General features: G+C 37.9%; 1 protein-coding gene across 8 annotated transcripts in view; it reads right to left on the reverse strand.

Annotated features, from left to right (window-relative positions):
• Positions 1-295: 295 nt before the first annotated feature.
• The window catches only part of LRRC4C (leucine rich repeat containing 4C), a 1,282,290-nt gene continuing 1,257,292 nt past the window's right edge, over positions 296-25,293 (reverse strand). For 7 of the 8 annotated variants that reach the window (XM_066251306.1, XM_066251307.1, XM_066251303.1 and 4 more), the window contains one exon: positions 297-2,903. In XM_066251306.1, the coding sequence (XP_066107403.1) occupies positions 939-2,861 (1,923 nt within the window). In that variant the 5' untranslated portion in view covers positions 2,862-2,903 and the 3' untranslated portion in view covers positions 297-938. Of the gene's footprint in view, positions 2,904-25,293 lie in introns of all 8 variants that reach the window. The other variant, XM_066251304.1, reaches the window with a different exon arrangement.

The raw sequence follows: 25,293 nt of genomic DNA on the forward strand, positions 1-25,293 counted from the left end.
CACAAAATCATGATTTTTAATCTGAGCATTCCATAAAAGGTGACCCTAATGAGAGGAGAAAAATACCACAGCATCCTTGAATATACAGATCTAAAACTCAAGTCAACTAATAAAACAGGACCCCATAGAAATTGATGCTGTGACTGAAAAATACTATTGTGTTTTCTTGGTCAGAAGTATAAATTTGAATTACCTTCAAGTTCCTTACATTTGAACCATACTACAAATGAGCTGTGTCCAGGTACAGAAAAACCAACAATATTTTATTTATAATCTTATTTTTTAGTTTTTGAACTACAAATTCTGGATCTAGAGTTGTTTAAAAGGTCATGGGTTTTATAGATGCTCATATGTAAATTAATCTGTTGTTTGCTTACTTTTTTTTTCCATTTTCCATTGAATGATCTTCCTCATAAATACACAGCAGGTCATTACATGAAAAATATAAGATCTTGCATTATTTTCTTCTTTCTCCCTTAAAAATCTATCTCTAATATTGCATTCCCCATTGGACTTACTTCATAAGGGCATGAGGAAGAAGAGAAATGAAAAGAGAAAAAGAAAAGAAAGACAAAATAGACTGGATCTCACCACTAGAATTCACCATAAAAATCTCAAAGTGTAACAGAATTCTTACAAAATTTCCTAGACCAGTTACTTAGGGAATTGCGATCTCCTATGAAAAATATGGCAATCGGGGAAGGCAGGGACGAGATGTGGGGAAATAGTAAATAAGTGCAGCAAAAACAGGTTCTGAGGAATACACATCATTTTGTCTGCTTTAGATCACAATAGAATTTTTAATAAATAAATTTCTTTTCTTTTTTGTTTTTTTTTTTGTAAAGACACTTTTTTGAAACAGTAGATTTAGCCCAGTCATTTGTGTCATTTTTAATAAACTGTCATTTTTTAGTGTTTTCTGTAACTCTGTAAATGTTTTAGATTTGAGTCTCTTGTACATTGTCTTTAGAGTTCATTCGGATCAATAACGGTTCATGCACTGAACTGTGTATTGAATTTATTGTGTTAACTGTTGTTGTGTGGTTGAAGGGAGATTTGTAAGAGTTATAGTGATTTAGGTGCTCATGCTCAATAGCAGGCATGGGCAGGTGGCTTTCCATGGGCGTGTCTCCTGTAATCTCATCATCCACATTAATGATTTCAACAGTCCTTGTTGGGGCATGATGGTTTTGTCTATGGTGCTGCTTCCTCATCTTGTAGAAAATGACCAGCATCACTGCAGCCATCAGTGTGATGGCTACAAAACAGCCAATGATGATTTTGGTAGTCTTCATGACCTCATCAATTCCTGGGATCCCACTGTTTAGATCAGTCACTGGGATGGTGAATGTTTTCTCTGTTGACCTTGTGCTCTGTGGCATGAGAGAGGTGGTCACATTGGTGGTTTCCCAGTCAATCACTGGAGTGGGACCTACGTTGTTATCTGTGGTCCGTGCCTCATCCTGAGAAGGTTCCATAGTCTCTACTGTGACGGTTGAAAAGTAAGTAAAAGGAGTAGTGGTTGCTGCAGTAACATTCAGGGTGGCTGAAGCAGTTGTATTCCCGACAGAATTACTCACCATACATGTGTACATGCCTGTATCTTGCACTGTTACATTCGTGAAATTTAAGGTGCCATCGCTGAGCACAGCTATCCTCACTTTGTACGCCCCATGTGTCATGACTGTTCCATTTGGAGTAATCCAAGATACAGAGGTCAGGGATGTGGAGGCCCGACATTTCAGCTCAGCTGCCATGCCTTCAGTGACATTGAGGTCTGCTGGGGGCTCCACAATCACAGGAGCATAGCATGTGAAATAATTCTGGTCCAGCTCCCCAATATACCTCCCTTTCAGATTGGGAGGAGTGTTACAGCGGGCACAACAAGCTGTGTTGGAGGGGGCCATGTCTTTTATCCACCAGCTGAGCCAAAGTATGTCACAGTTACAGTTCCAAGGGTTGTGATGTAAGTGTATCCGCTCTAGATGATGCAAGGGTGTGAAGAGGTCATGAGGCAGTAATGTTAGATTGTTGTGTGCCAGGTTGATCTCCACGAGTGACTGAAGATTATCAAAGGCATTCCGTTCAATCACTTGAATCTGGGATTGTATCATCCATAGTTTTTGAAGGTGCATCAACCCCTGGAAAGAGCCAGGCCTGATGGCTGACAAATGATTCCCAGAAAGATCCAGCTCATCTAATTTTACGAGCGGTGTGAGGTTAGGGATTTCCCGGAGGTTGCACATGGCAAGGTTCAAATACCTCAAGTTGGACAGACCTTCAAAGGCACCTTCTGAGATGTATGAAAGCCTTTTCAATTCCCCTAAGTCTAGCCGGCGCAAAGAAGGGATTCTGTTAAAAGCATAAGAAGGGATGCTTTCAATGGGGTTGTTTCGCAACCAGAGCTCCTTCAGTTTAGACAAATATACAAAAGCTCCATTCGGGATGGTGGTAAGACGATTGTCAAAGAGTTCCAGGGTGTTCAGGTTTGCCAGTCCATTGAAGGCCCCAATTTCAATTGTCCTAATATGATTCCTACTCAGCTGTAGGATTTCCAGGTGCCTCAAGTGCTTGAAGCTGTTCACTTTGATGATCTGGATTTGGTTCTCGTGGAGGTTCAGCAGCCGAGTGTTGGTGGAAATGCCATCAGGAACCTCACGTAGGTTCTTCCGAACGCAAATCACCTTGCTGAACTGGTTGCTGCAGGAGCAGACGGAAGGGCAGGTTTGAGCCCGCACTAGGCCCGCCACCACGAGAAGTTGAAGAGCCAGCAGCACCACAAGCAGGGGGTCAAATAGGGCCCTGTTAAACCTAGGACCTATCATTATCTGCTGTGGATGTAAGGTCATCTTGTTCAACATTCATAATTTATCTGGTGTTGGTCCTTCTGGAGTTCAAATAGTCTGCAATACAATAAGAGCAAAAAAAAAAAAAGAATATTAGATTTCTTCTAAAATGTCTTTCTGGAAATATGTTAGTGATACAGAGCATCAGCTAGAGCTATCATTTCTCAGGCTAGGAAAACAACAAATGTAATGTCCCTTATTGAGTGATGAGTCTCATATTTTTTTAAAAAATTATCTGTACTTCAATTAGCAGCCATCCACAGCCCATATTCCATCAGATTTGCAATCACAGAGAAATGGAGGAATGAGGAAGAGATTGAGAGAGTGAGAACCAACCAGTGTGACCCCGATGCATAAGAACATGTGAGATTTCCCCACCATTAGATTCAATTGTCCTGGCCAAATTGGAAAAGTTCAGAAAATAGAATTCAGGGACTATACTCAACAAACTAAAAGATCCCTTGCAAAATTAGTAATAGCAGGCATTTATCTAGGTGTATTCTATTTGCCAGGCACCATGGGCTACAGACTTCACAAAGCTATCCAAAAATGGCTACATGATTTGCAGAGCTCAGTACAAAATGAAAATGCGATTGCCTCATTAAGGATTATTAAGAATTTCAAATCAGTAACAACAGAGCATTAAGCCAAGTGGGGACCCTTCTGAGAATGAGGCCCTTTGCAATTGCACAGGTTGTCTGACTGATTCTTTCTGATCCTGCATTCCTCTGATATAGAAACTGTTATGGTCTCCATTTTTAAAACAAAGACATTCATTATAGAAGTGCATTCATGAATTTATATTGTCCTATTATTCACCTGATTGGTCCAGGAGCATATGATCTCAAATACTTCATAAAAATATTGCTGTGAGAATGAAGGCAAATATATATATATAATATATATATTATATATATATATTATATATATATATTAATTAATTTTTTTAAATACTTTTTCTTTGGGGTGACCTCAGCTATAAACACTGGCAACTTAACTTATGGATCCTGTGAAGATACACTGAAATAGTGACATGCACAAATGTACATAAACTTTCAGAGATTCTCATATACAAAAACTCATTATAATATAGGCGACTGCTACCTATAGGCAGAAATACCAAAATTTTAATCATTTTCCATAAGGCATAATATTCCTTTTACAAAAGAGATTTTAGTGTCACGGAACTTGTCTTGTGGCCCTATTCTTCCTGACTGTAAGAGAAATAAAATAAGTCACTCTCTGCCTCTTTTTTCAGCACAGGAGGCATTCCAAAGAACTGGTGTTACCCAATACATGCCCGACTCCACTGGGTTACCATGGATTGGGCACTTGTGTAATGACTTCTTCTAAAACTCACATTTCAATAAACAGTGACTCTTCTATGAATCTCTTAGAAAGAAAAAAAAAAGGAGGAGGGAGACAAGTAGCTGACTATGTTCCAATTTTCCAATTCAAAAACATACTGATTTAGAACATATTATGTGTTGCCTTGGGGGAGTTAAGTTATCCTCTCTATGATTTAATGTCTTCACTTGCAAAATGGAAATGATAACATTAAACCCCTCTAGTGTTGTGAGGACAAAATTAGTTAATGTAGATACAGGGCTTAGAATAATGATTCCATACTGGAAGAACTCAGAATAACAAAAACTCATTATTGTTGTTATGATTACTGTTTGTGTTGATGTCCTTAGCCAGACATTTTACTAAGTACTGCGCAGATAAAACAGAAGAACATAAACCTTACCCCTGAGCAAATTGTACTTCAAAAGTTAAAATAGCCTGACCTGTGGTGGCGCAGTAGATAAAGCATCAACCTGGAAACAATGAGGTTGCTGGTTCAAAACCCTGGGCTTGCCTGGTCAAGGCACATATGGGAGTTGATGCTTCCTGCTCTTTCCCCTTCTCTCTCTCTCTCTCTCTCTCTCTCTCTCTCTCTCTCTCCCCTCTCTATAATAAATAAATAAAAAAATCTTAAAAAAAAGTTAAAATATAGGCTAACAACAGATGAAGTGCAATAATAAATATAAACTATATGTTATTGAGACCAGGCCATATTGACACAGGCCACATTGACACAAGAGAAACTCAATCTGTGCTGGCAAATTAGGAATTTTCAGAGAGCAGGGTTATCTGATCTTGATTTTGCAGAAGTTAGTAGAGAAAAGAAAGAAGGGCATTTCAGGTAGAGACACCAGGCCAAGTGGAAACAAGCACACATAAAAGCTACTAGGACACCCAGGGAAGAGCGCAGAGTCCCCTGTGGCAGGGGAAAGAAAACCTTGGGGAAGGGAGTGGGAAAGAAGGTGGTGTGAGACCAGGTCCAGACTGTCAGGAGTTCTGTCAAACTTAGGAATCACTGTGTGATCCTGCAGGTGCCGGATTTTCATTTCACAATGGAATGCTATTGCCGGCCGAGCTTTAAAGAATGGTTGGACTAACATGGGAGGGAGAAAAGCTCTGTAAAAAACCAGTAGCCAGGAGAAAAACTAAAAAGGCCTTCCTATTGTTCCAAGGGAGCCTTGGAGAGAAGTGAGTGCCAGAAGTGAGTGCCAGAGAAGTGAGTCAGTTTCTTGGCCATCACACCCATGCCTGCCACCCAAGGGCTTGAGATGGGAAGGCCTGGCTCTTTTTTAGGGTAGAATCCTTTTGCTGGTGGTGAATTCTCAATGTAAATGAGCATTTCTAAATAACTGCATTTTTATAGAGTACACAAGATAGAGAAGAGGCATTTATTTAATTAATTAATTAATTATTTTTACATTAGGAGGAGATACGGTAGTTGGAAAAGGCAGCTGTCATTTCCAATTTTTAAACCCACATTCACAAAATCACTGGAAGGCCCCTGAATCTCAAGAAGTTTAAAGTCATCGATTGCTCTCTGGTGTCTCCTTCACTATGACAGCAAAGAAAGTTGATTAATAGATTGAGTTAGTATTACTTTTTCTGGACTTTCCAGGCCAATAGGCTGGCTTCTTTCCTCAGGGCTATTGTGGCTCTTGGTTGACCTTGCACACCATCCACTACTATGATTGTTTGCTTTTGGGTCCATTTCCTCCCCTAGCCTATGAACTCCATGAGAGCAGAAGCCATGTCTGATGGTTTCTTCTTAGCTTGCTGCTAACACCATCCCTAGTTTACTGTATGCACTAAATAAAATCGTTGTTGAAAATGTGCAAAAGAGGTCATGTCTAATTACAACCCTCTGCATATGTATAAGTGATATGTACTAATGTATTATTCATGCCCACAAACCATCCAACTGAACCAGATACCCCAACCATGTCCTTATCGGGTTCTCCTAGGGCTCTTATATTCAGGCCACTATCTGTTTGCTCTCGTCATTCTAGAGCTAGAAACCAGGCAACTAGGAATAGCCCCTACTATGTCCAGCACCCACTGAAATGATGCATTCTAGTCAATCTAAGTTTGATTATTTCATCTTTCTTCAAAAAACACAATCAAGCCCTGGCCAGTTGGCTCAGTGGTAAAGCATCGGCCTGGAGTGCAGGAGTCCCGGGTTCGATTTCCGGCCAGGGCACACAGGAGAAGCGCCCATCTGCTTCTCCACCCCTCCCCCTCTCCTTTATCTCTGTCTCTCTCTTCCCCTCCCACAGCCAAGGTTCCATTGGAGCAAGTTGGCCCGAGCGCTGGGGATGGCTCTATGGCCTCTGCCTCAGGCGCTAGAATGGCTCTGGATGCAGCAGAGCATCGGCCCCTGGTGGGCATGCCAGGTGGACCCCGGTCCGGCGCATGCGGGAGTCTGTCTGACTGCCTCCCCATTTACAACTTCAGAAAAATACAAAACAAACAAACAAACAAACCCAAAAAACAAAAAAAAACCATAATCAATTTCCCTGCTTCCCTTGTTCCTTTGATCTTCTGACCAACCTTAGCATTTCCCCACGTGGCCCTTGTGTGGCATGTACCCTCTCTTTTTGGGACTGCAAGTAGAAACAAACAAACTTTTCTTTAAGCAAGAGAGAGACACACATACACAGAGACAGGAAAGGAGAGAGATGAGAAACATCAAGTTGTGGCTGTGTCAGTTGAGCTGTTCATTGCTTGCTTCTCACATGTGCCTGGACTGGGGGGCTCCAGTCAAGCCGGGGACCCCTTGCTCAAACCAGCAATCATGGGGTCATGCTTATAATCCCACACTCAAGCTTGGTGACCCTGTGCTCAGGCTGGCGACCTCTGGGTTTCAAACCTGGAACCTTAGTGTCCCAGGTCTATGCTCTATCTACTGTGCCACCACCAGGCAGGCAAACAAACAAATGCTTTTTAATGGTAGTTATCTATTTGATCTGTTGGTCTCACCATACATGAATAATAAAAGTCTACATTTTAGAACAACTAATGGCTATATATTAGGAACCTGCTCCTCGTATTAATCTTATGATATCTTTGTAAGTAATCACGTTGTTGGTAGGCTTCACTTCATGAGTTAGATCCTTTACTGTAAATTTAAATATGATGACCTTAAAAACCCTTTCAAGTTTATATTTTAAATAGAATGCTATTTCAATTTCCAGTAATCATAACCATCCAAATATGTTTATTTGTGTGAGTTGGTATAGTTTTACATATGTTTACCTTCCCCCAGCACACACTTCACACTTCTGAGGTAAATGGGAAAAAAAAAAAGGAATAGCATATAAAATCCCTGGTACATTAACTGATTGATGTTTCAGGAGCGGAGTTCTAAAGCCCCACTCCTCCATTTCCGTGGCCACCTCCTAGTCCATAAATCTAAGAGACCTAGGGTCTCTGGCAGTGCACGTGGAAATGACTGATTGACTGAAAACAGTGAAGAAGTGAAGAAAGTAAGTCCTTACTCTGCCACTTGTTACCTTTTTCCTCTTTAAAATACGAAACTGCAAAAACACTTAGGTCAGCAGCCAAGAGAGAAGGGTTTTGTGTAAGACTTCCTGATCTCCTATGCCTGCTTGAACATCCCTGACCTTATAATTTAAGAAGTTCACCTCTCTGTAACCACCTTCCTATCTGGGATAGGGGAACAACAATGTTATCCACTCCAAAGGTTTTTGTTAGAGCTGTCACCTAATATACATGATGTCACTGGCTCATTATAAGCAATAGGTAATAAAAATTTAATGTGTATTAAAAATAAAATGACAAGACACTCCGTTTCTTCTTCTCACAGAAGACAGGAGGTATAATACTATCTATCATTCGAAGTTGTAAGAATTAGCTGCCAGGATCAGGAACGTGCTATCAATAAAACATAAGCAAACATGATGCATCGCTATTAATTGGAGAGTATATATGCCTGTCCTCTTTTAATCCCCAGGCTGTTTTATTTTCTGTTTCTTGCTTACTTCAAAGTCTTTTTGCTATTGCAATTAATGAGACTTTCCATAAATCAGTCATAAGTAATGATTTCTGAATTATAAAACTGTTTCAAAGCTGATTTATAACCTACAGCAAATAATGCTTGGTTCAAGCACTGAATCGAATAAACTACTATCAACAAAAGGTTTTCTATTTTAAAATCTAAATTATGTTACTTCACATCAAAAGCCATGTTTCAACATCTCTTTCAGAAGATGTTTTTATCACATCAAAAGGAAATCAATTTAAAGGTATGCACTATCCATTACAATGCCATTGGATAGCATTTATTTACAAATGGATCTGTATGGGTTTTGAATTAAACTATAATACTTTTTAGTTTGGTCCCAGAGGATCTCTTTGACTTTGCTATAGACCTTTCTTCTTTCCTTATTCATGCTTCACTGCACTAAGACACACAGAAGGAACTGAGTACTAGAGATTAGCTAACGGGGATGATTTATTTAGCACAGCATCATTGCTAAGTCAGCATAAACCATCTTGACCTTGAAACTGGGTTGGAAGCAAGGTGGAAAAAAGATAAATATAGTTAAACACAACCACCTAACTCCTGTCTCCCCAAAAGACACATACACTCACACTCATAGGTAATAGCAGCAAACTTTCCTAAACATTGAGCACTAAAACCATTTACCACACTCAGCCCAGACACCGAGACCTTCAAAGTATACCTTACCATTGACATCAACATGGCTTTGCTCTTTTGCTGTTTATATAAGCATCTTGATTCTCTTCTGAGACTCCTCTGCCAATGCAAATGCTTTGTTTCATTGTCCTTCTAGGAAGTTACCCAATGTTTCATCACCTCTCTCATGGAAAGCATTAATGGAGGTCTGTGCTCTAAGATTCTCTGAATCTGTCACCTCTCCTTGCAGTTTTTATCAATCCTGGACTGCTATATCATAACACTTATAAAGTTCTAATCAAGTTCTCACAGAGGAAAAATCATCCTACAATCAAATTTCAAATTCTCAATAAACTCTGGCTTAATCTTCACTGTTTCTCTCAAAAACACCCCTAAACATTTATGGAGTGGTGTTCTCTCTTGCCCTGGTGAATAATAAAAACTCAACTGTCACATCAATAGTTTGCATTGGTAATATTTTGGGAGTCAGCTTTTTATAACACTAAATGTGAGTTATTTATTTAAAATGTGCTTGAACTTCAACCTCTCTCTCTTCCTCTCTACACAATTGATACCTTATCAACATCCTACTCCCTTACTTTTTCCCAGGAAAACTTTGTTTAGAAAAATTTACTATCTTTAAAAAAAAATCACAAAATTATATTATCTGCTTTGGGAGAGGCCAACCCAACATGATGGAATTTGGATTAAGTTAGGACTGAGCAAACTTTTTCGGTAAAGGCCCAGAGAGTAAATATTGCAGTAGTTGCAGGCCATATGGTCTTTTGTTGCAACTATTCAACTTTGCCATTATAGCTGGAAAGTAGCTATAGACAAAAGGTTAATGAATAGGTATGGCTATGTTTCCATTCAACTATGTATGCACACTAAAATTTGAAATATAAATTTCATAATTTTCACATGTAAAAATAGTATTGCTAATTATTTTTCAGTTATTTAAAAATTCAAAAACATTCTTAGCTCACAAGACACACAGAAAGAGGTGGTGGATTGACTTTTGACTATAGTTTGCTGAGCATTTTTCTAAACAGACTAGCTATTCTATTTTTAAGGCAAGAGACTAGTTATGTCTGGACATGTGACATAATTTGGCCAATCAGATATGAGGAGAAATCAGCTGAAAGGGTTCTTGGAAATTGTTTTTCTCCCACCAATGAGAAAAATCATGAGAAAGAAGTAGTTTCTTTTATTTTTTATTTGTTTGTTTGTTTTTAGATAAAGAAAGAGAGAGAGAGAGAGAATTTTGTTTCTGCATGTGCCCTGGCTTGGATTGAACCTTCAACCTTTGTGTATTGGGATGACTCTCTAACCATGTGAGCTATCTGACCAGGACAAGAAGTAGTTCTTTATTCTGGATTCAGATATTCTTTTGAGGATGAAATGCCTGGAATTTCTGCAGCCATTTTGTTGTCGCGAGGAGGTAGCCTCAGTACAAAGCAATATATGAGAAGAAAGAAAAACTGGAAATAGAAAATTTGAATTCTTGATATTGTGAGAAGCAGCTAAATTAATTACTCCCTGTCACTGTCTTTCCTCTGTATGTTCATATTATATAAAATAATCAATTCCTTACAATACAAACAGTCATTTGTTCTGGTTGCTTCTAGTCAAACCTATCCTGCTATTTTCATAGTCTGTCTCTTTTTTCTATCTCTTCCTCTTTTTCCCTGTCTCGATTTTCCATCCCATCTCCCTCTTTCTCTAACCAAAAACAAAGAAAAAACAAATAAGACAGTAGAAAAACTTTGATTTCTAATACCATGATAAATCTGAGATCCATCAAAGGACGCTAAGTCAATGAAGCAACATGGTTTGCTTCTAAGTTGGGAGGTGAGGCTCACTCCTATCACACAAGGAGGCTTCTGCTGCAGCCATTCCTCTGGATATCTCATTACATTAAAAAAATCTAGAATATATATACACACACACACACACAAATGAAATGACACTTCTGCAAAATAAATTTATCATACAAATATTTTGTAATATAGTTCATTATTTAACCATTTGAAATCAATTTTGCAAATCTATTGAGCTTTCTCTACCCCTGATGCAAGAATAAATGTTTCAGAGGTTTTCAGAGTACAGAAAGTTTCTGTAAATATGCCCAGGGCTGACCCTAGGCAAATGTAATGGAAATGATACAACATTTAAATGACTGTAACTCAGGGACTCAACCTGTCAAGTCAAAAAAAGCAGGATCTTTCGCTAAACACAACAATCTTGCGATGTTTCCTGAAAATGTTTTGATTTTAAGAAATTTATATTTCTGGTAAAAAAAAATCTGGATAATCATTTCTATTTTCTGAGAAGACTTATGTGGCCAATAGTAAAGAATACATATGTTTAATATTTAGAAGAGACAACATTATAATATTATTACATGAGAAGAAGCAGTGAGTAGAGAGAATAATATTAGAAAAAGAAAAGAAGGAAGAAAAAACCATGTGGCCAACATGTTGCTATGTTCTGGAGAGTATAAAATAAATATTATAAAACAGCTAAATTGGCAAGGCCTTCTAGAAAATTTCCCAATCTTGTTGGAGCTATAATACAAATGTATAATACAAATGTATAAAAAATAAAAGTGTACATGTATGTATCTAGGCACTAATGCAAATCAATGTATTCAATATCTAAATGTCATAAAGCATTGTCAGAAATCAAAATAGACACAGATAATCAGATCAAGGTTTAAGAGGAAGAATAGTGGTGGCGGAGGGAAGACACCCCTCATAAATGTGGAGGAGTAGGAGCATGAAATAATAAGAGAGCTGACTTAATGGAAACAGAGAGCTTACACAGCAGAATTTAGGTAGGTAAGTTGACCCAATTGAGGGCCACTGAATGCCTGGTAGCAGTATTTGGACTTGTGTCAATACAGAGACTTAGGAAGAAACTTCAATTTCTGAAGCAGGAAAGGACATGATAAGAACATTGTTTCAGGAAAGTGCTGCCCTTCCGTGGAAAACAAATTGGAGAGAGAAGATTGGTTGATGGAAAAGTCGGATGATTTTAATAACTGACATCCCTCGCATTACTTTAGAACAGAATGAAACTGATCTTCAATCTGATGATATGACTACTAAGAAGTATATAGGTTCAAATTAACCAGCCTAGTTGAAATTCTGTGTAGTATGAAATACCATTGAAGGCAAAATTAGCTTCTGTATATGGTCACATTAAAAAAAATGTCAGTGTATTTAGTTTTAGGTGAACAATATAAATAAAAATATTTAAAAGGAAGAACACACTAAAAAGTTAGTGTACAAAGAACTAGCAGGGTATCATTTGGGAAACTCTGGTGAGCTAGTCAGGAAATAGGTTCTCTGATTTCAAGTGCTGTTCATTATATCTACTCTGTAAACTGCACACAAAGGACTACTAAACACACATTCAGTTTGGACTCCCTGACATCTTGTACTCTCCAACTTGGAATAATGCTGAAGCATAAAGAGACCCTCTCCCTCAACCTGTATCAGCAAAACACAGGGGAACAAAAAGCAGACTGAGTATAAAACAAGGAGGTTGGAGGGTTAGTTTAGGATTATTGACTGATCTTTGGTAAATTTATCTCTGAGTTGTGCCACCACATCATTAGTTAATCTTTAAACTTCTACTAACTTTCTTGTATCCTCTCCAACATGTCTCCTAACAAAAGCAGGCTGAACTCAAAAAAAAAAAAGTGAAAATCTCAGGACTAGTTAGGTCTGCTGGCAGGAACCAGATAAAGGACCCAAGGAACACAAAATAAACTGGTTTACACTGAAAAGACCCAAAATGACACCTGAAACCCCTCCCTAAGTCATTTTTGTTTTGTTTTAGAGAGAGAGAAAGAAAGAGAAACATCCACCTGCTCCGGTATGTGCCCTGTCTGGATACCCAAACTGGCAACCACTGCACTTAGGGTGAAGCTCTCTCTAACCAACTGGATCATTTAGCCAGGGCCCAAGTCACTTTTGGATAAACTTTCCTCCATTAGTATACTAAAACTCCCACCCAAGGGTAAAGATTTCCTTAGTTATTATTTATTTTGTATTTTTTTAATTTTTACTTATTGATTTCAAAAGAAGAGGAAGGGGGAGAGAAACAGGGGGAGAGGGGAGTGGAGGAAAGAGAGAGAGAGAAAAAGAGAGAGAGAGACAAGAACATCGATCATACATAAATGTGTCCTGACAGGGAATCAACTGACAACCTCTGCACTTCAGGGGGATGCTCTAACCAACGGAGGTATCCTCAAGAGCAAGGAGTGGAGATTTAATATTCGAATGAGACTCACGATGTATGACCAGACACGTTCCAAGCATGTTTGGAAACAGTACATGCTTCCCTGCAATTGCAAGAACTCTCCACATTTTTTTCAAAAATCCCCACCCCTGAACCCAACCTCCTTCACCCAATCTCTTAAGACTTTCCTCTTTTTCCAAAATCAGAGATCTTCAGACATTAATGCATCCTTTACTCTTTGATTTCTGTCCCTATTACCTTGACTAGCCCCCCCTTTCACCTTCCCTCTGTTAACTACCATACTATTGTCTATGTCTATGAGTTTCAGTTTTATATCCCACATATGAGTGAAATCATATGGTTCTTAGCTTTTTCTGACTTATTTTGCTTAGCATCATACTCTCAAGGTCTATCCATGTTGTTGCAAATGGCAGTATTTCATCTTTTTCTTATGGCAGAGTAGTATTCCATAGTATATATATGGTGATAAAAAATGATTTGACTTTGGGTGCTGGGCACACAATATAATACACAAGTCATGTATTATAGAAATCTACACTTGAAACCTACAATATATGGTCTTATTAACCAATGTCACCCCAATACATTTAATAAAAATAAAGAATAAATTTTCTCATCTGCCTTCCAGAATACACCCTTGTTCTATTGGTGTGAATGACACCAGACAGAATTACTTCGATTAGAGGTCTCTGACCTGCTGGGGCCATTGACAAATTGGCCTTTTCCAAGATTTACCTTCTTTAAGAGGGAATAATAAAATAAAAACAACATGCCCTGAAAGCAAACCCTCAAGCCTGCCCTTGCATTATTATGTTACACACCCAGTTGCTCAAACCAAAAATGTAAGACTCTTCCTTGACCCTTTTCCTTTTTTATTTACATCCAGCACAATGCTATTCATCTGACTCTGCTACTAAATATAACTGGATCCATCTACTTTTCTTTATTCTCCTTTTCCAGACCAAGTCATCTTCCTGTCTGACTTGAACCACTGAAATAGCCCTTGGCCAGTTTTTCTACTTTTGCAATTGCCTTACCACAATCAATTCCTCATAGAGTATTTAGGGCGAAGAAGGCTTTCTTTGTCATTCAGGGTTCTCTTTCCATTTTGCATTCTCAGAAAGTTCTTTCTTGATCTGCCAGCCTAAGTAGCCCCTCTTTCACCATCAATCACATCACCATACTTAATTTTCATCATAGCACTTATTATTATTTTTCTCACATACTTAATGTTGATTTTCTTACTGCCAGTCTCATCCAGGTGGAATGTTAAGTTCCATGAAGCAGAGACCTGTCTCCTTTATTTATTGGTATTCTCCTAAAAAAAATACTCATCAAGCATTTGTTATATGCACAAATGAATGAATCAATGGGCATTCAAGCAGACAGAAGCAGTTTGTAGATAGTTAAAGCTATAAATCATTGCGGACCTAAATGACGTCATACACATTAATTGATCCCTGGTATCTAAGTAGAGCTAAACTCACACAGTAAGAATTTTTTTAATTTCTGGACCAATGCTTATCCAAGTTTAAGTTATGTCCATAGAAGTCTTTCCTACAAAGAAAAGCTAGAGAGAACAAAGCAATACAAGTCATGTTGCTGTCTTCTTGCTCTCTTTGGGGTTTTTTTTTTTGGTTTGTTTGTTTTTTACAGAAAAAGCTTCCTTAATTCTTTCACTTTATCTGTTTTTGTCAATAGCAGCTGTTTTAAGTTTGGCCAAACAATGCCCTCTGCTGTATGTGCCTAAAAATAACACGATTGCCTTGAAAATTTAAACGTGGATAATGCAAAAACTGATTTCATGATTTGCTTCTTCACGTGCACTTCAGAACCAAGAAGGTTTGACTCAGCCATCTGGTCACTCCATTGGGTTTAACCACTGAGAGCAGGGAATGAGAATTCTTATTGGCAGAGAGTCAAATCATCTCTAAATGTCCTTTTGAAATTTATCATCACCTTCCTGCTTTTGGAACTCATTTGAACCATTAATTAGAAAATTCACAAGTGAAAAGGATCTCTGATTCTTCTATTCCAAAGGAACAAGCTAGAATAGGCGAGGAATTTAGGTAGGCGGTAGCATCTCCAACTTTGTCTTAGCAACGAAAAGTGAAATCTACTTCATGTTAGGAAAGCCGACCCAGAAATACAGCCAACCACTTGGCAAAGCTAAAATAAAATCAATTTCTGTTTTTTGTTTTTTCCCCTGCATACCTAACATGAAGTTTCTGGCTGCTTATGAATCCTTTTGATCATATTCACATTTTGAGATTATTTATGAAGAAATGAAATACGGATGACTGTTTTTCAAATTAAAGGGTGGGATTAAAGGTATTCAGGGACATGTTTGTGTTTTTAAGATAGCTGCTTGCCGTCTTGGTTTAGTGAAATACATCATCAAAGAATAAAGCTTAAAATCTCTAGCTCCACATACTGCTTGCTCTTTCATTCTTTAGGAAATGAAATCAGACTGTTCCAATTATCGGAAATGTGTCTGTTTGTAACAATGCCTGTATTTGCCTTTGCACTAACATTTTTGAGTCTGGAGCCCTATCAATATGTAAAAAAAAAATTTTCCTTCCTTTTGTTCTTTCTTTTTTCTTCTCCCGCCCCCCCCTTAGGTTCAGGATCACAAAATGATTAATACATGACATTCTTTATATGCAAAGTTTGTTTTTTCCTTTTATACTTTTTCTTAGGTGGTGCTGGTGTGCGGGGCGGGGGCGGGGAGGGTTCAGTTACACAATGCAGATTTAGTGTAACAACACACAGGAACCTAGACAATCACATTGGGGGGAAATATAATGCACCAGTAGTTTCCCAATGCTCACAGAATAAAGCCTAAATGCCTTACTGCCTTTACCACTAGATGCCAGTAGCACCTCCAGTTAGAGCAATCTACAGTGTTTCCAGACAGGGCCAAATATTCGGGCGCTCCTGGGGGTGTTGCCCTCTGGAGAGCCACTGCCTCAGTATGACAGGCAAGACACCATGATGCTGGGCCGTATCGCTTTCCTACTTTTATCTCCCCCTGTTCTCCAAAACGCAGCCTAGGCTGCAGTCTGTTTCTGATTCCAAAAATATACCCCCTACTGTACTTCCTCAGAGACTTGCTCCTGTTTTCCCCATGTGCTGGAATGTCCTACTCTGAATTTTCTTTCAAAATTGTACCCATGTCAGAGCTAATTTTACAATGACAATTTCTACTAGACCTTCTTTGGTCTTACTGCCCAGTATTAATATATTCTTTCTCTAAGTGTCTATAACACCAAGATTATAGCACTTGTCATATCTGTATTTGAATCTGAATGTTTGGAAAGGCATTCAACTTATTTAATCACAAACTTCCTAAGGACAGGAACAGAATGATGTCTAGGCATTCAGTAAATATTTGCTGAATTGCATTACTAAATATATCCCATATTTCTATTCCTACTAAGGGGCCTAGTTAATGAGCCTAATTTATAATAACAAATCATATATCTAGGTCCATTGATAAGACCATATGTGAACCAAAAAAATAAAAATAAAAATGAAAACAGTACAGACTCACTATAAATAATAAAGTGGGAGCTTAATAACTCCTCTTTGACTCCCCACAAACAAACAAAAACTTGTAAATAAATTAATATTTTGAAGAAATAGATTATCAAAACACAGTATGCAAATGGGTGATTTAAAACAATAACAGGGTAAAAATGTCTCTTTGCCAGCAATAAGCTATGTGCTAAATACCACATCCATAGTACCTGGCAAATTGTACATACTAAATATGCGTATATTAAATGAAAGAAAAGAAAAGAAAGACTTTTTTTTTTTTCTGAAGCTGGAAACGGGAAGAGACAGTCAGACAGACTCCCGCATGTGCCCAACCGGGATCCACCCAGCACGCCCACCAGGGGGCGACGCTCTGCCCACCAGGGGGCGATGCTCTGCCCCTCCGGGGCGTCGCTCTGTTGCGACCAGAGCCACTCTAGTGCCTGGGGCAGAGGCCAAGGAGCCATCCCCAGCGCCTGGGCCATCTTTTACTCCAATGGAGCCTCGCTGTGGGAGGGGAAGAGAGAGACCGAAAGGAAGAATAGGAGGAGGGGTGGAGAAGCAGATGGGTGCTTCTCCTGTGTGCCCTGGCCGGGAATCGAACTCGGGACTTCTGCACGCCAGGCTGACGCTCTACCACTGAGCCAACTGGCCAGGGTCTAAAAGAAAGACTTTTTAAAAAGAAAATATACTCTAGAAAATATTGGTTATTGTAGATTTCAACTACTTATATAATTAAGTGAACACTAATGGAATTTAGAGTTTTCTAAACATTATCAGAGATACAAATGTGTATAGAGCCCATCTGTAAAACTTCCTAGAGATTGAATATTCTGGTTTATATACTCTAACGTTGTGAGGGTATCTGAGTTAATATTAATATATTTTTTTAATTTTTATTTATTTATTTATTCATTTTTAGAGAGGAGAAAGAGAGAGAGGAGAGAGAGACAGTGAGAGAGAAGGGGGAGGAGCTGGAAGCATCAACTCCCATATGTGCCTTGACCAGGCAAGCCCAGGGTTTCGAACCGGCGACCTCAGCACTTCCAGGTCGACGCTTTATCCACTGCACCACCACAGGTCAGGCAATATTAATATATTAAGAAGAACATCAATGCCTCATGTATATGCAATACTGTATAAATGTTTGTCATTGTTTTTACTATTGTTACTTGTCTAATGCTGACAATTTAATTCCAATTACAGTAATACCTTGAGATACAAGCAGACCAACATATGAATTTTTAAGGTACGAGCTGCAACTCTGTCTGTATTTTTGTTCAAGATCCGAGCAAATTTCCAAGATATGGGTCATGCTTCAGGAAGCTGCCGCTAGTTGGCGTGATGGCGCATGGGTCCAGTATCGGCAGTACAACAACAGCATCTCATTCTTTCTCACGTGTTACCCGCAGAATCAAGTCGAATCTCATGCTCTGTACTCGTTCTTGCATCATTTTTGCATTTTTTATTAACTTTTTTTGTGTGCTATCATGGGGCCGAAGAAAGTGAGTGTAAAGGACAGTGGTGAGAAGAAGAAAATGATGTCGATAGAAGTAAAACAAGAAATAATAGAAAAACATGAGAGTGGTGTACGAGTGATTGAACTGGAAAGGCTGTACAACTGCAATACATCTACAGTTTGTACCATCCTTAAACAAAAGGATGCCATCAAAAAAACAAATCCAGCAAAAGGGACTACAATTCTGTCCCAATTAAGGACAAATATCCATGAAGAAATGGAGAAGCTTCTGCTGGTGTGGGTGAAAGAGAAAGAGCTGGCAGGAGATACAGTGACAGAGACTGTAATATGCAAAAAGGCACATATTATTTATGGTGACTTGAAGAAGAAAGAACCATCAACCTCAAAAGAGGCAGCAGAAGATATGTTTAAAGCATGTCACCACTGGTTTGAAAATTTCAGGAAGAGATCTGGCATCCACTCGGTGGTGAGGCATGGTGAAGCTGTGAGTGCTGATGTTAAGGCAGCTGAGGAGTACATCGCACGTTTTGCTGTGCTTATCGCAAAGGAAGGCTACATCCCCCAACAAGTGTTCAACTGCGACAAAAAGGATTGTTTTGGAAAAAAATGCCCCAGAGGACTTTCATCACTGCAGAGGAGAAGAAGCTACCAGGCCATAAACCCATGAAGGACCATCTGACCCTTGCATTGTGTGCAAATGCTAGCAGTGACTATAAAGTAAAGCCACTGCTAGTGTATCATTCTGAAAATCCTCAAGCCTTTAAGACCCACAAGATTCTTAAAGAAAAACTGCAGGTTATGTGGTGCACCAAACTAGGGCATGGGTAACACAGCAGTCTTTTATTGAATGGGCAAATCTCATCTTTGACCTACAGTAAAGATATCCTCAAGAAAATAAACTCCCAATAAAAGCTTTACTAATCCTTGAAAATGCTCCAGCCCATCCACCTGGTCTTGAAGATGACATTCTCAATGAGTTCACATTCATGAATATCCTCTACCTCCCACCCAACACAATTTAAATCTTGCAACCTACGGATCAGCAGGTCATTTCCAACTTTAAAAAGCTTTACAAAAAAAGCACTTGTTTTGTCACAGCTTTGAGGTGACTGAGAATAAAATTCTAACCCTTCAAGAGTTTTGGAAAGATCACTACAACATCATGATATGTTTACGCATTATTGACTTGGCATGGCAAGAAGTTACAAGAAGAACCTTGAACTCGGCATGGAAAAAGTTATGGCCTGATGTTGTTGTAGATAGGGACTTTGAAGGATTCGAACCAGAGACCGGGGCTGAGGTAGAAGCGTTGGAGGAGATTATGTCCCTTGGAAAGTCAGTGGGTCTGGAGGTAGATGAGAGTGATGTAAATGAGCTCGTCGAGGAACATAAGGAGGAACTCTCAACTGAGGAGTTGAAGGAGCTACAGATGATGCAACATACAGAGCTTCTGCAAGAGATTAGTAGTGAGGAGGAGGTAGAGTCTGAGGAATTGATTTCTACAAGTGAAATTAAAGACATGGCTTGACCTGTGGTGGTGCAGTGGATAAAGCGTCGACCTGGAAATGCTGAGGTCGCCAGGTCGAAACCCTGGGCTTGACTGGTCAAGGCACATATGGGAGTTGATGCTTCCAGCTCCTCCCCCTGTCTCTCTCTGTCTCTCTCTCTCTCTGTCTCTCTCCTCTCTAAAATGAATAAATAAAATAAAATTAAAATAAAAAAATTTATAAAAAAAAAGAAAAAGAAATTAAAGACATGCTGGCAATGTGGGAGAAGCTTTCAAGTTTCATTGAAAAAAAACACCCAGAAAAAGTTTCAACTGCTCGTGCTTTAGCACTTTTTAATGACACTTGTTTGTCATATATCTGTAACATTTTAAAAGGCTGGCAAAGCAAACCTCTTTGGATAGATTTTTATTCAAAAGTTCTGCAAGTGAAAGTGCCAAAAGTGCAGCCAAAAAGGCAAAAACAGGTGATGATTAAATGAAAAATATGTAATGTTAAGCTTAGGTTAAGTTTAAAGTTAAGAAAGTGCACTTTTTTACAATTAAATTTTTGTGGTTTCATTTTAAGTAAAGAAAGTGCAGTTTTAGTTTTGTTTAAAGGAAAGAAAATGCAGTTTTAGTTTACATTTAGTGTTAAGAAAGTGCAGTTTTAGTTTACATGTCTACATGCCTGCATCCCTTCCTCCCTCCCTCTTCCTCCACTATTCACCTCCGTTAGCTGCACTTGTATGTCTCCAAGGTAAGAATACAGTACTAAATAACACTTTTTTATTTTATTTCATATATTTTGTTATGCATTGGTAAAGTATACATGTGTGTTTCTTAATTAAAAACATGTCTTTTTTCATAATTTAGGATGGTTTGGGGATGTTTCACAGGGCTGGAATGGATTAAATCTATTTCAGTTATTTTAAATGAGAGAAATACATTTGATGTACGAGCTGACTGACTTATGAGCTCGGTTACATAATGAATTAAACTCGTATCTTAAGGTACCACTGTATTGAGAGTGATTAATATGTCAGACTATTATAATCTGATGTAATTCTATTTGAATCATATGATTAAGATTTCTTAATTGGAGGCAAGGCTAGTACAATATTATTACAAGTCAATCAATATGCTTCATCACATCAACAAAAGGAAGGAGAAAAACCACATGATAATATCAATAGACGTAGAAAATCATCTGATAAAATCCAGCACCCATTTATGATCAAAACTCTCAGGAAAGTGGGAATACAAGGAACATACCTCAACATAATAAAGGTCATCTATGACAAACCCACAGCCAACATCATACTCAATGGGTAAAAATCAAAAGAAATTCCCTTAAGATCAGGAACAAGGCAGGGGTGCCCCCTTTCACTACTCTTATTCAACATAGTTCTGGAAGTCCTAGCTACAGCAATCAGACAAGAAGAAGAAATAAAAGGCAACCAGATTGGAAAAGAAGTAAAACTATCATTATTTGCTGATGATATGATACTGTACATATAAAATCCTAAAGTCTCAGTCAAAAACTTACTGATAAATGAATTCAGCAAGGTGGCAGGATATAAATTCAATATTCAGAAATCAGTGGCATTTTTATATACCAACAATGAACTGTTTGAAAGAGAAATTAAGAAAACAATCCTGTTCACTATTGCAACAACAAAAATAAAGTACCTAAGAGTAAATTTAACTAAGGAGGTTAAAGATTTATACTTGGAAAATTATAAAACATTGATAAAAGAAATCAAGGAGGATACAAACAAGTGAAAGCATATACCATGTTCATGGATAGAAAGAATAAACATCACTAAAATGTCTATATTACCCAAAGCAATTTATAAATTCAATGCAATTCCTATTAAAATACTAATGTTATACTCCAAAGATACTGAACAAACATTCCAAAAATTTATATGGAACCAAAAAAGAACATGAATAGTCTCAGCAATCTTGAAGAAGAAGAATAGAGTGGGTAATATCACACTTCCTGATATCAAGTTATACTACAAGGCTATTGTACTCAAGAGAGCTTGGTACTGGCATGAGAACAGGCCTACTTATCAATGGAACAGAACAGAGAACCCAGAAATAAACCCACACCTTTATGGACAATTGATATTTGACAAAGGGTGTAAGAACATACGATGGAATAAAGACAGCCTCTTTAACAAATGGTGTTGGGAAAATTGAACAGGTACTTGTAAAAAAAAAATGAAACTAGATGACCAATTTATACCATTCACAAAAATAAACTCAAAATGAATAAAAGACTTAAATGTAAGTCATGAAATCATAATCATCTTGGAAGAAAACAAGCTCTCCAACATCTCTCATAGCAATATATTTGCTGATTTATTGCCATGGATAAGTGAAATAAAGGACAGGATGAACAAATGGGACTATATCAAACTAAAAATTTTTGCACAGCTAAAGACAATATGAAAAAAATAAAAAGACAAACTATACAATGGGAGAACATATTCGACAATGTGTCTGATAAGGGGTTAATAACAAAAATTTATAAAGAAATTGTAAAACTCAACTTCAGAAAGGTAAATAATCCAATAAAAAAATGAGCAAAAGAAATGAATAGACACTTCTCCAAAGAGGACATACAGATAGCCAATAGACTATGAAAAAATGTTCAACATCACTAATCATTAGAGAAATGCAAATTAAAACCACAATGAAATACCACCTCACACCTGTCAGAATGGCTCTCATTAACAAAACAACACATAATAAGTGCTGACAAGAATGTGGAGAAAAGGAAACCCTCCTGCACTGCTGGTGGGAATGCAGACTGGTTCAGCCACTGTGGAAAACAGTATAGAGATTCCTCAAAAAATTAAAAATCAAACTGCCTTTTGGCCCAGCTACCCCACTTTTAGGAATATATCCTAAGAATACCAAATCACTGATCCAAAAGAAGAAATGCACTCCCATGCTTATTGCAGCATTGTTTACAATAGCCAAGATCTGGAAAAAGCCCAAGTGTCTGTCAGTGGAGGAGTGGATTAAAAAGTAGTGGTACAAATACACTATGGAATACTACACAGTCATGAAAAAGAAGGATATCTTACCTTTTGTGATAACATGGATGGACCTGGAGACTATTATGCTAAGTGAAATAAGACAGGCAGAGAAAGAAAAATATATGACCTCATTCATTTGAGGAATCTAATGAACAATGTGAACTGAGGAACTGAATAGATGCAGAGGTAGGATCAAAGGGACCTGAGGGAAAGTGGTCAGAGGGAAAGGGGATGAGAGGATGGGATCAGAGAAAGAAAAGAGATTAGTATATCGTATATACATAATACAGTGTTATCTAGAGCAGAACAGCAAATCCTGGAGGGAAGGGGGAAGGCATTGGGGGGAGGGGGAATGGGAGGTTTTGAGGGGAACACAGGCATAGGGGAGGAGATATATTTGGTGAGACACTTGAATCTGTGTAAACACAATAAATTAAAATCAATAAAAATTAAAAAAAATTCTTAATTGGATCTTTCATCAACCATTTTATTTATTTATAATTTTCTTTTCCATAAAAATGCACAGTTTAATCCTGGGTTCTTTAGAAGTTCATGAGTGAGACATTTGTGAGCATCTTAAAATTATATGCAAATTGTTGTATAAATGTGATTGTGTATTACTATAGGAAGATTATTTATTGATTTTATCATCACATTTCCTAAAAGATTTGTGACTACAAAAAAAAACTAAGTTCTACATGAAAAATTTTGACAGACTGAAATATTTGAAGAGTCTATTAAAGTTCTAGCAATAATTTAGCAAATTGGATTTCTGTTCTAAATATCCATTTCTTCTGTATTTAGTAAGTATGATTACAACCTTCTTATGATGAGCTACCAAAGACATTTCTGAGAAAAAAAAATCTAAGGACTAGACCCAGTTTTGAGTAAGTTCTGCAAGACAAATGTCAATTGTGAAGGGTTCTGGAATGAAGTTCTCCTTGGTGACAACAATCCCTTCCACACACTTTAAACACTGGTACTTAGATGACAATTAGCCCCTATGTCATTTCTTTATGGGATTTGTGTCAATGTAAGAATAAGGATGCTGCATGAAGAAATGGGGTCCTAGCTTTCTCAATGGAAAGAAACAGGGCCTTCTCTTCTCCACAACTTTTCTTCATTTGCCACAGTTTATTTCTCAAGGGAAATTCCTTAACATAATACAATTGAAAAATAGTACAATTGAATTATTCATGTTTATCTCTTAAAATATTTCAGGTAACAATGACTCATATCAAAGTAGAAAATGTCATGCTTATTAATATTTGTAATGATCAAATGTATACAAGGAATACATGAGAAAAAAAATAATATTCCATTAAAACAACTATAACGAAAACCTCTATACTACCCCCTAACAGTCAAATGAACATAAATCCTCGGCCAGACAAGTAGAGAAGAACTTGATTTCAGAAACTGGAAATGTAGTTAATGACTTGGCTTTCCATGCTTCCTTGGGATTGATGACTAGCTGGGAGGAATTGAAAGCCATTAACCCCCACCTGCTCATTAATCCTTAGGAAGTGCTTTGTGCAAGGTCATCATGGCCATTACAGGTTGAAAACAAACCAACCAACAGTGGCACCTAAAAGGCATATGGATTTTTGTAATGAGTAATGCAATTTAAATTGCTTGCAAAGAATCTGAAGATAATAAACACCACATATATAGGGCCATTCAAATTTGAATAATATTTTTCAATGTTTTACCAAGTACTCTCTCCCCTGTTTATTATTCAGCTGTGCAAAGCCCTAATTTTCTAGATAGTAACCAAAAAGCACTAAACATGTCTGGGATTCATTTTATAGGAGAGTGCTGAGAAAAAGAATCTTCAAAGTCATTTCTAATAATATATAATTATAAGTATGTCCACTAACACTGTGTGAACTTTGCCTACCAGGTAACTCCCCATCATTGATCACTGGAAACATTGTGCTGAGAGAAACTTAATGTAAAAAACAGAGTAATGAACCAATGTGAAGTGCTACAGTGAGTGAGTGTGTAGAAGATGATGGGAAAAATGATAAGAATTCTAGTGCTCAAAAGGAACCAGTAATTTTTTTTTACTCATTTTAGAAAGAAAAGAAAGGAAAAGAAAGGGGGGGGGGAGAGAGAGAGAGAGAGAGAGAGAGAGAGAGAGAGACATAAATTTGTTGTTTCAGTAATTCCTGTATTCACTGACTGACTCTTGTATGTACCCTGACTGGGGATAGAACCCAGAACCTTGGCTTATTGGAATAGTGCTCTAACTAACTGAGCTGTCCGGCCAAAGCAGAACCAGTAAGTTTTGAACAGTTATTAGAGGTTATGTGAACATGAGGTTTAGTAGGGTATGTACTTTGGGTAAGCAAAAGGTCTAACATTCATGGAGAGAAAAACACAGGCATTTATCCTTTCAACAAAATTTGCTGAGTGCCTACTAACTGTCAAGCACAGTGCTCAGTTCTTGACCCTTAAGGCCAAGAGTCTCCCATAAATCTCACAGTGAGTTGAAATTCATACGCATGCAAATAAGGAATCATGATATAGCAGAAAGTAAAAGAGAAGAACAAACAGTTTTAGGAGGACACGCTAAGAGAAAGAAGAAAGAGAGAGAAGGGACAGAGTTTATTGGCAAA

Source organism: Saccopteryx bilineata, chromosome 1, assembly GCF_036850765.1.
Source record: "Saccopteryx bilineata isolate mSacBil1 chromosome 1, mSacBil1_pri_phased_curated, whole genome shotgun sequence".
Lineage (NCBI taxonomy): Eukaryota > Metazoa > Chordata > Mammalia > Chiroptera > Emballonuridae > Saccopteryx > Saccopteryx bilineata.